The sequence below is a fragment of the Pteropus vampyrus genome, unplaced genomic scaffold (assembly GCF_000151845.1).
Source record: "Pteropus vampyrus isolate Shadow unplaced genomic scaffold, Pvam_2.0 Scaffold324, whole genome shotgun sequence".
In the NCBI taxonomy this organism is placed as follows: domain Eukaryota; kingdom Metazoa; phylum Chordata; class Mammalia; order Chiroptera; family Pteropodidae; genus Pteropus; species Pteropus vampyrus.
In genome coordinates, this window is record NW_011889105.1 from 1215565 (window position 1) to 1230516 (window position 14952).

Consider the following 14952-nt stretch of genomic DNA (forward strand, 5'->3'; position numbering starts at 1 on the left):
AGGTCCCTTGTTATTAGGAAGTGGAAGCAAAAGGATTAGAATATAGGACCTGCATTTGCCAATCCTGTGCTCTTTTTACCTTACTCTGCTGATTTCTACAAAAGTCTGTTTTGCCCCTTTCAGCTAGAAGCGGGTTCATGGTAGGGACTGCATCTCACGGCTCAAGCTCCCTAAACTGCCTTGATATGCATTTAAAGAACATCACTGCTCCAAACATGGTTTACAAGGCAGGGTTACTTCATCAGAAAAGAAAGGGCTAGTCTAAGAAATCATCCATGAGATTGGTTTAACAGCAAAAAAAAAAAAAAAAGAACAAAAAGGAAAAAAAGGAAGAAAAACACTCTAAGAGTTTAATGAAATAAAACCATAAGTATTTCCTTAGAAACCTAGGGTTCTTTCAAGAATGCTACAGTGCATTTTCTTAAGCCAAGTTGTCAAGGCTCAAGCCCCTCGGGTGTCCATGACCATTTTCTTAACAGGAGGCTTATGGGGAAAGTGTCCTAGACTGGCAACAACTCCATTGATTTCTCAACCAAAGCAGCAAGCAGAAGGGCCTTAGGAACCAGGTAATTGAAAGCACACTGAGTAGAGCCATAGTACAGCCACAGGGACCATGCTTACCATAGTTGCTTGGGATTAGTCCAGTTCTGCCTTTGGAGGTACCTTTCCACCAATTGGTATCACTCTGGTGAAAGAAGAGTTAAATTAAGTGGTACCAAATCCTGTTTACATTTAATTACTTTTAAAACCATTTGGCTGTACCTGCTCTACAAAATGTCCATTGGCCCTGGTCACAATGATCAACCTTCTTTATTCTCTAGTTACAAATGTCCATTCCCCATATCACTAAATTACAAATATACACACATCGACCTGCGACAATTCAAATACACTTCATCAAAGAGCCTCAACGATCAAACAAATTAAACGAATAATTCGGACGAGAAGAGAAAAATTACATTTATAGACTATCTATAGGATATTTTTTGTCTAATCTAACTTCTCTTAGCTTCAAGATTTTTTTGTTTGTTTTCTAAAAATCTCTATTTCACCTTTATACTCAAATTTCCCAGTTGTTCCATAATTTGGAATCCAAATAAGGGTCATACAATTTGATTGACTGATTTGCTTTTAAGTCACTTTTAGTCTATAAGGTTCCCCCTCCATTATTTTTTCACTTCTTCACAATATACTTTAAAAAACCAGTCCTTTTGTTCTGTAGTTTCAAATAGTCTGGATTTTGCCTACTGAATCCTTTATCAAAAATTGTTCCTCAGTTCCCCATATTACCTATAAATTGGTCGTTAGTTCTACAAGCTTAATTAGGTTCAGATTCTTTTTTTTTTTAGCAAGACTATTTCATAGGTAGTCTAGATTTCTTCCATCAAAAGACATATACTATCTGGTGGTCTCTCTTTTTCTAATGTTAGTAACCATGATGAGCATTATCTGGATCCATTATTTCACAGAGGTTGCAAAATGGTTTACTTCTATCTTTCCTTCTTCTTTTAAACAACTAGAATATCTCTTTAAAGAGAAATTTTCCCTCATCCCATCTCAGGTTATCCAAAGATGAAGTTCATAGAAAAAAGGCAGAATAAATGCCGATTATTTTCCTTAACAGTTTTCAGAACAAAAAGTTGGTTCCCTTACATTCTCTCAGAGTGATGGATGATGTTTGTTTTAAAATATCATTAGGAATTCATGAATTTAACCATATTAAATGTGTTTCAATTCTTGAGAATTGCTGCCCTAATTGCTCAAATTGTCCTGTCCTTGGCTAGTGATAGCCTCTTCAACTTAGTTCCTGTGTCTTTACAATGTGATCCTAAGTAGTCTTTGGTAGCTTTCTTGCTTTCTAAAAACAAGATGTTTTAGGATTACCTTGTACTTTAACTGTCCCCAACCTGGTACCAGACATTTCTTAAAGGAGCTGTTCCTTTTAATGGAAGATAACATTATTATTGGGTTGGCCATTTTTCAAAAAATAGAGTAGGAAATATTTTTGGTTTTATTTTAGATAAAATACATCATCCAATTCAAATGCAGATCTAAGGATTTTTACTTACCCTCATTGATCTTATACCTATATATTCTTTCTTGTAGGTTGAAAATCCCAGTTTTCAATATCACTGACCTAATGACTCATCTGCTCTAAACCACAATACACATGCAACTCTCTCAGAATAGCGCTACCAACACTTCCCCAACAAGATCACAATTAAAAAGTTTACAATTTTATTTTTGGCAGTTCTTTTTGTCTTTCATCCACATTCTACTAGAGTTGTTCAGTCAAACTGCTAAGGTTTAAAGTTACTTAGAATAGTTCCTCTCTGTGTGGTTATGTCAATTACCTAGAGTACAATTAAGTTCATTTGATTCATTCTGCTTATATTTTTCAGGGATTGCTTTTTACCAATTTAATTTAATTGTATCACTATGCAAAAGTTTACATGATTCCAAAGTCAGATCTCCAAAACAAGTATAATTTTTCAAAAGTCTATCTTCTAACTATGTTCCCTCTACTCCATTTCCTTTCCCTACATAGAAAAAATGATTTTTTTAATTTTACTTTATAACTCCTCCTTGGACTTTTTCCTTTAAATTGGAGAAAATAGATTTATGTACATCTTCTCACCTTTTCTTAGATAAGTGAAGGCGCACAATTCACATTTTTTTTCCTCTTTTGTTTACTGAAATTACTCCACTATAGTATGCAGAGATATTTCTCATTTTTTTGTAGCTGAATACTCTAATATACCAAAGTTTATTTGACTATTTTCCTGTTGATAGACATAAGTTCTATTTCTAATCTTATGCTATTACAAATAATGCTAAAATCAATAGATTAGGTCATATGTTTTTCTGTATAGGTACGCATTTAAATAATATACAATATTATAGCCATACAAAATAGTCTTACATTATACATCTTTAGTTAATATATTATAGTACAAAATTTTAGCTGGGCTTACCATGTCAGTAATGTAGATAATATCACCTTCCTCAAAGTATAATTCATCTGGCTAAAAGAAAAAAAATTTAAAGTTTGACTCCATGTGGTATCTTCATGAATTAGAATACAATGATTATGATAATTATATAGATTCCAAATGGTAAAGCATCCTTATAGAAAATGTGGTTTTAAACCAGCACATAAACCATTTAACAAAACATTATTGACAAATTAACACATATATAGAAGGCTAAATGTTTCCCAAACGAATTTCAAGGAATTATTTATATAACAAATAAGGATTCCCCCCACACCCCCTACCACCACACACACCCCTTATATTCTTCCACAATGAAAGCTGGGAATTTTTATATCAAAATAGAATATTAATAAAACTTCTTTCTGGCAGGAATTCCAAAGGTGCTATATATATTTGTTCATAAAAGGGTAAATGTCTAGAGTTAAAACCATGAAAAATAACTAGAAGCTTGGCTCTCTCCTAAATGATTAGGTGTCAATTCTTAAACACTTTCATATCAATATCTGCTATCTGCTTATTTTGAGAAAACCATTACGTTCAGAAAGAATGAGCATTTTATAAGTGAGAATAATTAATTCTCACTTATAATTCAACATTTAATAAGGCTATAGAGCTGAAAGATATGAAGCAGTAACTCAGACAGTCCAGACCATAAGCAACTCTAAGGGGTTACATTCTTACAGTCAATATGTGCACTGGCCTGTACCACCTAAAAGTCCAACAAACTCTCTGAATAAAGCCAAGCACTTTAATTAAACAGCTTCTTTTTCACATCAGTAGATAACACTTATCAGCATGACCTTATAAGTAAATAGGATGATGTCTATTTAGAGTGAGTTTCAGGTATTGAGAAATGTTTATGTTGTCATGATGAGTGAAAAACATACAGCACAAAATTTCCCACAGGATAAGATCACAATAATGCAAGAAATATGTATAGAAAATTTTCAAAATTTTATTATTACTTACATAATTTTAGTTGGAAAAATGCTTTTTTAAATAGGAGGCTTTGATATTTCTGATTATAGCTATTGTTCCATACAAATAAAAATTATGCTAGTGAAACAAATTATTTCATCCATTTATTTTTCCATTTGTTTATCTCCTCTCTCAGTCATGGACTAGGGTAGTAAATATTACTCTGCACTAGTAATTTATTTAGTTGCAAAGCTGATCTATATTATAACTATTTCCTCCTGAATATAAATGAAGACTGCATCAGCTATATCATGCTTAAACAACCACAATACATGAATATTTAGGTGCATTATAAATGCAAATATAAAAAATAGCAAATGATAATTAATGATACCAAAAAAAATGGCTGAGCTCCTTTAAAAGGCAACTTCCTGAAGCATTTGTTGCATTTACATTTTGTTTTACATTTTGATTACATTAGAGACTAGGTTTACACATAGCTCAAGCTATGCAAAGTTATTTGAACCAATGAAGACTCAATGACATACTTTTTAATATTATTTGAAATAGGCATTTAGGAGAAAAAAAGTTAAGTCCTCTAAGGTTTTCTCTAATCAGTCTCTAAAATGTTCTGATGATCTATAATCAATATGACTACCAGTATGTGATGGCTATAGAAAATGATTAGAGAAACTATTTCCTTTCCTATTTCCCTGTTGCGAACTGGATCATTCTCAGAGAGGCCAGAAAGGAGACTCGCTTACTACGTTAGATAGCATCCCAGCTAGACACAGAAGCCATCTCCGTAACAGTAAGGTCAGCTTTCACTGGCAATTTTAACACCCTTTGACTATCTCTCCTTTAGATGACAGTAGGGATAGGAGGGGAGAATGAAGTAGGATGTAAAGAAGTATGGAAAATAGAATATATGTTAAAACTAAGCATTATTCTAAAATGACTCTAAGTTTCCTGGAGTTTTAAAAGAGCTCAATGCCTTCAAGAGATCTTTCTGGTCTTACAGCCATCCTGGGCCATTCTTATTCTGCACTTTTATAAGAGCTAACCCTGCCCACTTATGTCTAACAATAAATTCACTTATGTCTGATAATAAATCCTCCTCAATCAGCGCTTTCATCGAAGTCATCTCTGCCTACAAGTTTTGGTCTACTTCTAAAATCACAGAAATCAAGTCTACCTAAAATTTCTCATTTAATAGTATCATTCACCCTTGAAATCAAAAGGCAAATTTTGAAAAAATATTGAACAAATAACTCAGAAAAACAAAGCACCCACACACAAAAACCTATGATTTGTCTTTCTCATAAAGAAAAAAAAAGGAAGAATGGGAAGTTAGTGCTTAACGGATTTGGGGTTTTCTTCTGGGGTGACAAAAAACGTTTTGGAACTGGATAGAGGTGGTGGCTGACAACATTGTGAATGTATTAAATGCCACTGAATTGTTCACTTTAAAGTGGTTAATTTTATGTTATGTGACTTTTACTTCAATTTTTTAAAGGGCAATAAAAGCCAAGAATAGTTAAATCTCTTAATATAAGTAATTCTTGTCCTGCATGGTTTGGTAAAGGTCATCATTTGGAAAATGTCACTAAGTATGATCATTTTGGTACTTCTTACTGCTGTTTTAGTTTTTTAATTAATGTCTGCTGTTCAATAGTGCCACAAGCCACCATTAGGTCAGACTTGTTTTTCAACTGAGGCAACAAGAACAGGCGGTTGATCTCAGTAAGGTCTCACTATTTTTTCATCCCGAGAAGAGAGAATGGACTGTTTATTCTCTTTTTATTCAATAGCTCCCAAATACACTATACCACTTACTACCCATAAAATATTTTCTTCCAAAGAAACTAAGGGCAGTTTTTCCTAAACTAGCTCAGGAGGTGGTCTACAAAGTTCTTCAAACTGTTGCTAACAGTATAGACAACAAGGTAATTTCATGATTTTAAAGCATAGATTTTTGTCTACAATATTCACTCTTTCCATTAAGAAACCACTTGCAGGAAACTTAATGTAAATTGTTTGATGAAGATCTACTTTTAAATTCCTGGCATCATATTCATGGAACAGAAATGAGAAGATAGTGACACAATCAAGTAAGCATTTCTCTATTTCCAGCTTGTTCTTTGGTTTTTAACCACATTCCTCCTTTCCTCTCTCCTTGAAGAACCACAAGGTATCAGAACAAGTAAATTGTTAGCCACTGGGATGTTACAGAGATGAGTACAAACTTGGTAATGTACATTCTCATTCTTGTTCTATATATTCTTGGTAACATGTAATTCCCAAAGCATTAATTTAGTTGGTTTATGCAAATATATATTTTATTTTAAAAAATTAGAAAGACTACAAAATACTTATGAAATTTTTCAGATTTATCAACCTAGAGCCCCAAAAATTAGTTTTAAAAAATCAAATTCTCCATAGACGTTTTTATTTAACATTTTACAGTATCATTATGTCCCAGGCATTGGTCTGAATACTTACAAATATTAAAGAATTTAAGCCTCACTGGCAACATTATGAGGTGGGTGCTACCCTTAATTACCACATTTATAGATGAGAAACTTATCTAAGGCCATCAACCTGGTATGTGGTAGACCCTAGACTGGTACCACGGCAGTCGGATTTTGGAGCCCCTGTTCTTCACCATACAGAGAGTCATGTTCTTCTCTCATACAGAAGGTCATGCATAGCCATTATTAGTCAATATGGTAACATGACCTGGTTAAAAGGCGATGGCCATGGAAAATATCTGTTGTTTCTCCCCCATCCCAACCCCACATAATGCATTACAACAAAACCAACAGCAGCACCTTATACTTGCAAAGTATATTTAACATCATTTGATCTTCACAACAACCGAGGGCTGGGTCATGAATATAATCAGCATTTCACAACCAGGCTTACAGAGGGTGAAGAACTTGTCACAAATCACAGCTGGTATGTGGCAAAGCAGGGCTCCTACTTCAGCTGGAATCCCATTCTAGGGTTCCTTGCTCCATACTTAGTGCTACAAACCTAGTGAAGTCCAGCACACATTACATGATAGAGCAGGGTCCTGCTGGTTTCTCTTTAAAAATCAATGCTACACCTGTAGAACACAGGGAACGCCAGCCATTCTTTCTCTATCAGCATGTCTTTACACTGGTCTATCCAGTCCAGCCAGGTCTCTCACTGACACCTTATTGGATTGGGTTTGGGTGAGAAATAAAAAACAAACAGGGCTAGGTGGTGCCAGGACTACCTTGCCTTCAAATGAGACAGAGGAGAAATGTGTTAGCAGGAAGAACCAGGAGCCACAAGCTGCCCAGTGTTCTTCCTGTTCAGTGGATCACCAACCGTGGAATTGGGCATTGCTGTCTCTATCTCTTGAGGGTGGAATAGTAGCTGAAAACTGGACCCAGGCCTCCCTGGGGCGCTGCGCATGTCAGCAATGGTCCCACAGGGTCCAGCTCAGCTGTTCCATTTTACCTGCTCCCAATGACTTTAAGGAGGCCAGGTCACTTTAGGATGTACTCTGATACATTTATCCTACCAGGAGAGAAAGACCAAACTGAGCTTCCATTATTTTCCAACAGAAATTCTCATTTAGAAAAAGAATGAAAAACTAACCTAGTTCTGGGATGATATTCAAAATATTGAACAGCTGGTACCAGCATGGGCAGTTAACCAGTCAGAAAGGCCTATGGGAGGTAGAGGCTACCTTTAATGTCTGGATTGAGGGGAGGCAGAAAGGGGCAGAGTATGAGTGGGGGCAGCGAGTGTGGAGTAGTCATTACTGAACATCCAACACATTCATGATAATAACGGCATTGCTCTGCATCCTAGGATCCTTGGAGCCAGGGATATTAAAAAATACAATAACATTTTAAATACAGGATATTAAAAAAAATCCAATAAATGTCTATTTTCTCCCATGCATTCAATAATAACTAAGATAAAAAGCAGTGGAGAGACTCCACCTGGAGCAGAACTGAAGGCGAATTAAAGTAATTAATGCATCAACCAATCAAAAATATTTGTTAAAGGTCCTGGAGAACCAAAGGAGAAAGAGGAGGTCAGTAAGAAAGGACAAAGATGATGATAAACAGGACACTAGGGAAGGGGGCTTGGATAAAGCGTCAAGTCACCTCAGGTCTCAACTGAGTAAATGCAGGTCCCTTTCTAGAGGTAGGGAGGCAGCAGAAAATGGTCTATTGATAGACCAGCCCAGGGGAAGAGTTGATGATCACACTTCCCTTTTCCCACTCCTATCAGCCTCAGGGGTTAAAATAACCTGAGAAACAAATGATTTGGACAATGAGAGTCATTGTCCAAATACTCCTCCCATCATCAGGAGACAAAGACAACAGTGTCTGGGTCTCAAACTTCCTTATCTTTTGTGTCCTTCCAAAATTCATATGTTGAAGTCCTAACCCTCAAGTACCTCAGAATGTGACAGTATTTGGAAACAGAGTCTTTAAAGAGGTAATTAAGTTAAAAGGAGGTCATTAGAGTAGGCCCTCATCCAATCTGTCTGGTGTCCTTTTAAGAAGAGATTAGAACACAGATGAGTACAGAGGAAACACCATGTTGAAGACACAAGGAGAAAGACAGTCATCTACAAGCCAAGGAGAAAAGCCTCAAAAGAATCCAACCCTGCTGACACCTTGATCTCATACTCCTAGCCACCAGAATTCTGAGAAAATAAATTTCTGTTGATTAAGCTACACAGTCTGCAGTACTCTGTTACAGCAGCCGTAGCAGACTAACACACTGCCCATTCCCCACACTCAACAACACAGGAGTGAGATGTTACTGGAACCTCTTCGTGAAAAGAATAAAAAGCTGAGACTTACCTCTAATTACCAAATCTCTTTCTTGTCCCAGAAATATTGTATTTACAAAGTCTCAGGAGAGCTCATCTGAACGTGCTCTTTCTCCATACTAGCTGTTGCCTACTGCCATTTAGTGGCACCATCTCACTTCATGCTCACAAAAATGTTCTGCTGTAGGATGGCTAACATTACTCCTGTTTTCAAATATAGGGAAATGATGGCCACGAGGCTAAGTAAATGCACAGAGTGAATAAATGACAGATTTAGGGTTTGAATGCTGGCCCTGGCCTGATAGCAGTGAATCAATGCTCAGGGCCACTTGTTCGAGGGACCACACAGCCCAAGGCAAACCCAGACGAAGTCAGCAGCAGGCCAGCTGCCCACACCTCAAGTGTGTAATAGAGAAAAGTCCATTAGAATGGGTTTCTTTCTCCTCTGCCTCCTGTTTGGACTCCCTGATTCCATTCTTACTCTCTTAGATGGGTGTCCACACCTCAGGTAGAATGGTTCTTCTAAAACTTAACTACCCAATCGCTCTTGTACTCAAAACCTTCCAACTGCTTCTCATCTTACGCAGGGAAAAAGCCAAATGAACCCAAAAATCCCTATATGACCCAGCCTTGCTAAACTACCTCTCTCTCCCTTGTTCATGACTTTCCTAGCTTCGCTATCCTCCCTGCTATTTCTAGAACCCACCAAGCATTCTCCTTACACCTGCTGCTTCTTCTGCTCTTTCACTTCCTTCAGGTCTCTACTCAAATGTGACCTTTACAGAAAGGTCATCCATAAACACCCTATCAAAAATAACATTCTTCCTCCTTTAATTAATCTCATTGCCCCTCACTCTCCTTATTTTTCTTCATAGCACTTACCAGTCCCTGACAGTCACACCCATTTGTCCACTTACTGTCTGTCTCTCCCCACTGGGATTGTGAGCTCCGTGAGACTGTCCTTTCTGTTGTCACTGCACTATCCCCAAGGCTTGGACCACTGTCTGGCACATTATAAGTGCTCTCTAAACCATGGGTGGATGGGTAAATTTATGGATGGACGCCAGAAACTATAACAGCGGAAAATGAATACAGCAGAGACAAAAAAAAAAAACTGCTCTGGGTGATTGGCAGGTGCCATCATAATGTAGTTTGAGGTAGCGGGTCAAGGGGAAGATCAGGGAAGGTTACCATGAGAATTAGTGGAAGGATGACTAAGACAACGGTATATGCAAGTCACTTGGCGACTTTAAAGCAGGTGGTGTCACTGCATGGAGAGAAGCAGCACAGGATAGACAACAGGACCACCAGATGAAAGGACATGCAGATCAACCAAAGGGCTGAGCTTTTACACCTCTGGACTACAGTAGGAAGTGACTGAACATCCATGTCTGTGAAGTACTTAGGGCTATTAAAGAAAAGGCAGAACATTTAGGCCAGAGAAAAAAATCTTAGCTTTTTATGACAATTTTAAAGTTAAAAACTGAATACTTACAGTTCTGGGTTCAAATGTATAAAGAGCTCTGAACACTCTAACTTGCCCTAAAAGAGAGGAAAAAAGAATACATAATCAATTCTTTCATTTCTAAATTTGCTCTAAATATTATCATCCATTATATTCTTCAGAATTCCCCAAGTAAAAGCCTATGTGAGAAATTTATTTGGGGATTAAGTGCTTTTTCTGCATAAGAGGTATTTTTAAAATATTTGTTCAATGAAAGCATGAATACACACACACATCAGTGGTGATTTTGCTCCCCCCTCTCAAATAATAGTAGCTATATAATTTTTTGTGCTTACCTTCTGTCTTAAATAGAGCCCTTCCAACCCTAATATCTAAGTCTAAAAATGGAAAGGTGAGCATTTAACATAGATACTTAATATGACAACTGACAGTGGCTTAATATTCTTAAATCAATGATTTAAGATTTTATATTTTTTTCCACAGAAAAGAAAATACCATTGAGAAAAATAGTACTGTTGGAGAAATCTGTGATTCTATTAAGTCCTAAAACAGAATGCAATAGCTAAGCAAAGAGGAGGTCATATTTATGAGAGCTGTCTTCCGTTCTGCCAAACAATATCTTTTTTTATGCCTCTCTGCTGCGTTTCCATAACACCCCATATCAGAATAACTGATTTGCTGGCCTGTCTCATTCGAAGGCAGGAACCATGACTTTTTCAACTTCCCAGCACCTTCCTAACATATACGTAGTATGAACTTAATAAATGCTTGCTAAATGAATATGTAAGTAAAAGAACAAATTCAGACAGTGTAGGAAAAAGCCTATAAATAGCAACAACAAAAAAAGATCTTTTTATGAAATAGATTCAGAAGGGATAAAAAAGAGGACGACCTACTTAAAATGTGGTTACAGTTCAGATCTGCCTAGTGCAAGAGCCTCATGCAGAACAGTGGCTTCCAAGGTAGAACACAGGAAAACTACTGCAGAAATTATGTACACTTTTATCTTATTTTTCTTCCTATTTTAACATGTTTTATAATAGCATAATAGAATAACACACAAGCTATAAATATATATACATTTTGGGGAGTACTCAAAACCTTTTGCTGATAGAATGTAGGTGTTTTTGTTTTATGAATGAGATATCCAAGTACCTGCTAGCACAGTGCCTAGAACATGGGAGTATTCAATAATTACTTGTTGAATGAATAAGGAATGGATGAATAAAGAAATAGAAACATACTCAAAAAAAGTCTGAAAACCAGTCGAGTAAAACAACAGTGTCCAATAGGACGTTACGTAATGATGAAAACGGTCAACATCTGTGCTAGTCGCATACAGCTACTGAGCACCTGAAGTGTGATGTGAGGGACTGAGGAATGACCTGTAAACAGTACTTAATTCAAAGTGAAATTGCCACATGTGGCTGGTGGCTAGCATATTGAACAACATCGGAAAACGGGAAATGATGTAATGTCCCTTAGAAATCAAGTGACTCATCCATGTGATAGAGTCATTAAAAAAGAACATTGCAGCTCTTCCCAAAGCTGCCCAGGTTGACTTCTCAAAATGGTTTGCTATTCACTTGACCCAGAAAACCCCACACTCATGCAAATCAAGAGGTTCAAATCTTCAGATCCATTTCATGAAACTGCCGAGGCCATCAAGAGGTACACACATCCTAAAAGCCACCAAGTATCTGAAGGATGTCACTTTAAAGAAGCAATGTGTGCTATTCCATCATTACAGTGGTGGAGCTGGGAGGTGTGACCCAAACAATGGGCTGGACGCAGGGTCAGTGGCCCAAAAAAAGAGTGCTGAATTTTTGCTGCACATGCTTAAAAATGCGGAGAGTAAGGGTGAACATAAGGGTTTCAATGTAGATTCTCTGGTCAATGAGCCCATCCAGGGGAACAAAGCCCCCAAGATGTGGCACAGAACTTACAGAGTTCATGGGTGGAGTGACCCATGCGTGAGCTCCCCCTGCCACACTGAGATGACTCCCTGCTGAAAAAGAGCAGCTTGTTCCTAAACCAGAAGAGGGGGTTCCACAGGAGAAAAAGATATCCCAAAGAAACTGAGAAACAAAACCTTATGGGCTGGGAGTAAATGCAGCATTAATTAATGCTAATAAAGTTGAGAGAGAGAAAGAGAGAGAGAGAGAGAGAGGGAGGGAGGGAGGATACTGGCATAGTCAAGAGCCTACAAAGCAAAAACATTCAGTGAAAAAAAGCAGGTTATAGAACAGTATGCCAAGTACCATCCCTTTTATGTTGACAACACACACACACACACACACACACACACACACACACACACACACAATCTTAAATGACAGCACCAATTATGGGGAAACTTCACATTCTACTTTACATGTATTCTCTATATTCATTATACTGAGAATGCATTACTTTTATGACCAATGAAAACAATAAAAGTACTTTCATGGGGGAAGGGGAAGCATTATTTCTTCTAAAATGTCCTAATACAGAAGAGCAGCTCAGATCCCATCCCTGTCGTTGGTGTGTCTGCAAGAAAACACGATTTTTGCAATATGAATTCTAGTGCCACTTCTTTTCTGTTCTACCTAGGGAAGTTAACAAGCTGAAGAAAAGGTGAAATTTTTTTGTTTGGAGTTTATTTTTTACCCTCACCCACAGGCCTGAGAAAGGAAACATCAAGCGGAAGGAGGAGTTGCCAGGAGAGTATTTTCTGCTGATTAGATTGGCTCTCTCTGAGAGGGGAGACTATCTTGATTACTTCCAAACTTTCCAACATGAATTTATACAGGAAGCAGTCAACTCATGACCAAAATCAATACTGACAGAACTTTCTTTTTCCTTTGAGGGAATTTTGGAAACAAGATCCAATGTCAAGTTAATAAGCGTAAATAAAATTCAGTATAAAGAATTTGAAAAAAATACCTGGAGTGTGACAAAGCTGCTGGTTTTTGTAATTATATCTTCTGTGATTGTCTTTTTTAAAATGTTCACAACTAAAAGGAAGTGGGAGATTTACTTGCATTTTGATAAACACTTGAATGTCAGGCAACTCTTTAGGCTGTTATACAAAGGAACATTCTCTTTGTTTAACGCTGTAGAAATACTTCCACACACACAATCCTATTTATCAATTAATGTTGGGACATTTCCCTCTTGTGGATCCCTTTTACTCTCTATATTATAAAAGTCTGGGCTTTAATTTATTCCATTCTCAAAACTAAGTCAAGTAGAAATGAAAGAATACAAAAGGAACAACCAGAGGATATGAAAGAACTGCATTTAAAAAAAATACAAAAAAAAAAACAAAACCAGATGACTTTCATGTTTACAGTTTACCAACCGTGGATAGTCTCTCAAAAGAATAATGTTTAATAATACTTAATACACTGGTCATTTTCAACTCTATTGTGAGTGATGTTCTAAAAGTATACAAGAAATCAAGATACTCTGTTTCTACAGTATTGTCCTTGCAGACATCAAAAAAAATAATAATAAACATATTAATAAATCATCAAGGGCAGACACTGATCAATTCCAAATTTATTTAAAGAAGGCAGATTCACAAATTTAAACTAGTCATGTTCTTGCATATGCAGGGGAGGCTAACTTAGATGCCTTCTTCAGGCACCATCCATCTTGATCATTTTCTCATGGAAGTCTGGTTATACATAACAAAGAGAGAAAAGTAGAGCTAAGAAGACTGAGTGAATTACCTGAAATCACCTTGGAATTCACCCTGAATTAAGTTTGGAAAGAGGCCCAATCTTTTGTCTGATGCTTTATGTGGAACTCACATGAACTAGCATGTGAATGGTATTAAGGATTTCAGTAGAACTGGCTTCCTGATGTAAACAAGGTAAGTAAATTCCCATTACACCCCAAGCAGCTGGTCCCTGCTGCCTTTTCACTGTGCTGGCTCCTCGCCTTGCCAGTCACACCCTTTCCATTTCTCTGCAACCTCACCCTGCCCCTGTAGAGAAGTCCTCTGTAGTCAGTCATCAGCCAAACACTATTTGCCTTTGGAGTTGGGCTCACCCCATACATCAATAAACTATTTGTCCACAGCAGCTGAGGCAGCTAGAAGGAAGGGGTTTTTAGACTGGGCCTGGTACAGGCGAAGGGTAAAAGAATTTGGTTTCTGAGGTTTGCAAACAGAGTATGGATTGCTATACCTCTAAGGCCCTGAAATAGCACCCAGATGAACTTGCAGCTTACAGACTCAAACATAAAATTTCTAAGCTACTTAATTCTCTGTTGGGGAAGGAGTGGAAGAGAAGCTTCTAGAGTCAGCCACTAAGACAGCATTAAAAAAGCACTTCTCACTATAATGGACAGACAAAGAATATACAGAAAGAGAAATGACTTTTCGAATATCAGACCCTTAGCTGTCTATAACAGACCAATTATTTCATTTATGTTCTGCTTAAGAACTCAGGAAGCATGAGACATTTAGGACTTCATTTAAAATGACTATAACTACTACATACGTACTATGATGGCTGCATCTAAAAATACTGACAATGCTAAGTGTTAAGAAACATATAGAACAACCAAGCAGAACTCTCAGACACCACCAGTGGGCATGTAAACTGGTACAACCATTACTGAAAATCATTTAGCAGTAGCATTAATTCATTTTTTATCTGTCTCACCATGCCGTTGAGATCTTAAATTTCATTTTGGGGGAAGGAACATAACTAGAAAACCTTCCTTGTATCTTTTGTAGGACTAAGATATTACGTATA

At 37.1% G+C, this 14952-nt stretch overlaps 1 protein-coding gene across 1 annotated transcript in view; it reads right to left on the bottom strand.

The window, feature by feature from the left end:
• OSTF1 (osteoclast stimulating factor 1) overlaps window positions 1–14952 on the bottom strand; it is a 45841-nt gene that overhangs the window by 14704 nt on the left and 16185 nt on the right. The window contains exons 2-4 of the mRNA XM_011377898.2: window positions 10235–10281; window positions 2976–3026; window positions 622–685 (exon numbers count right to left, since the gene is read on the bottom strand). Coding sequence (XP_011376200.1) covers window positions 622–685; window positions 2976–3026; window positions 10235–10281 — 162 coding nt within the window. The remainder of the gene's footprint in view (window positions 1–621; window positions 686–2975; window positions 3027–10234; window positions 10282–14952) is intronic.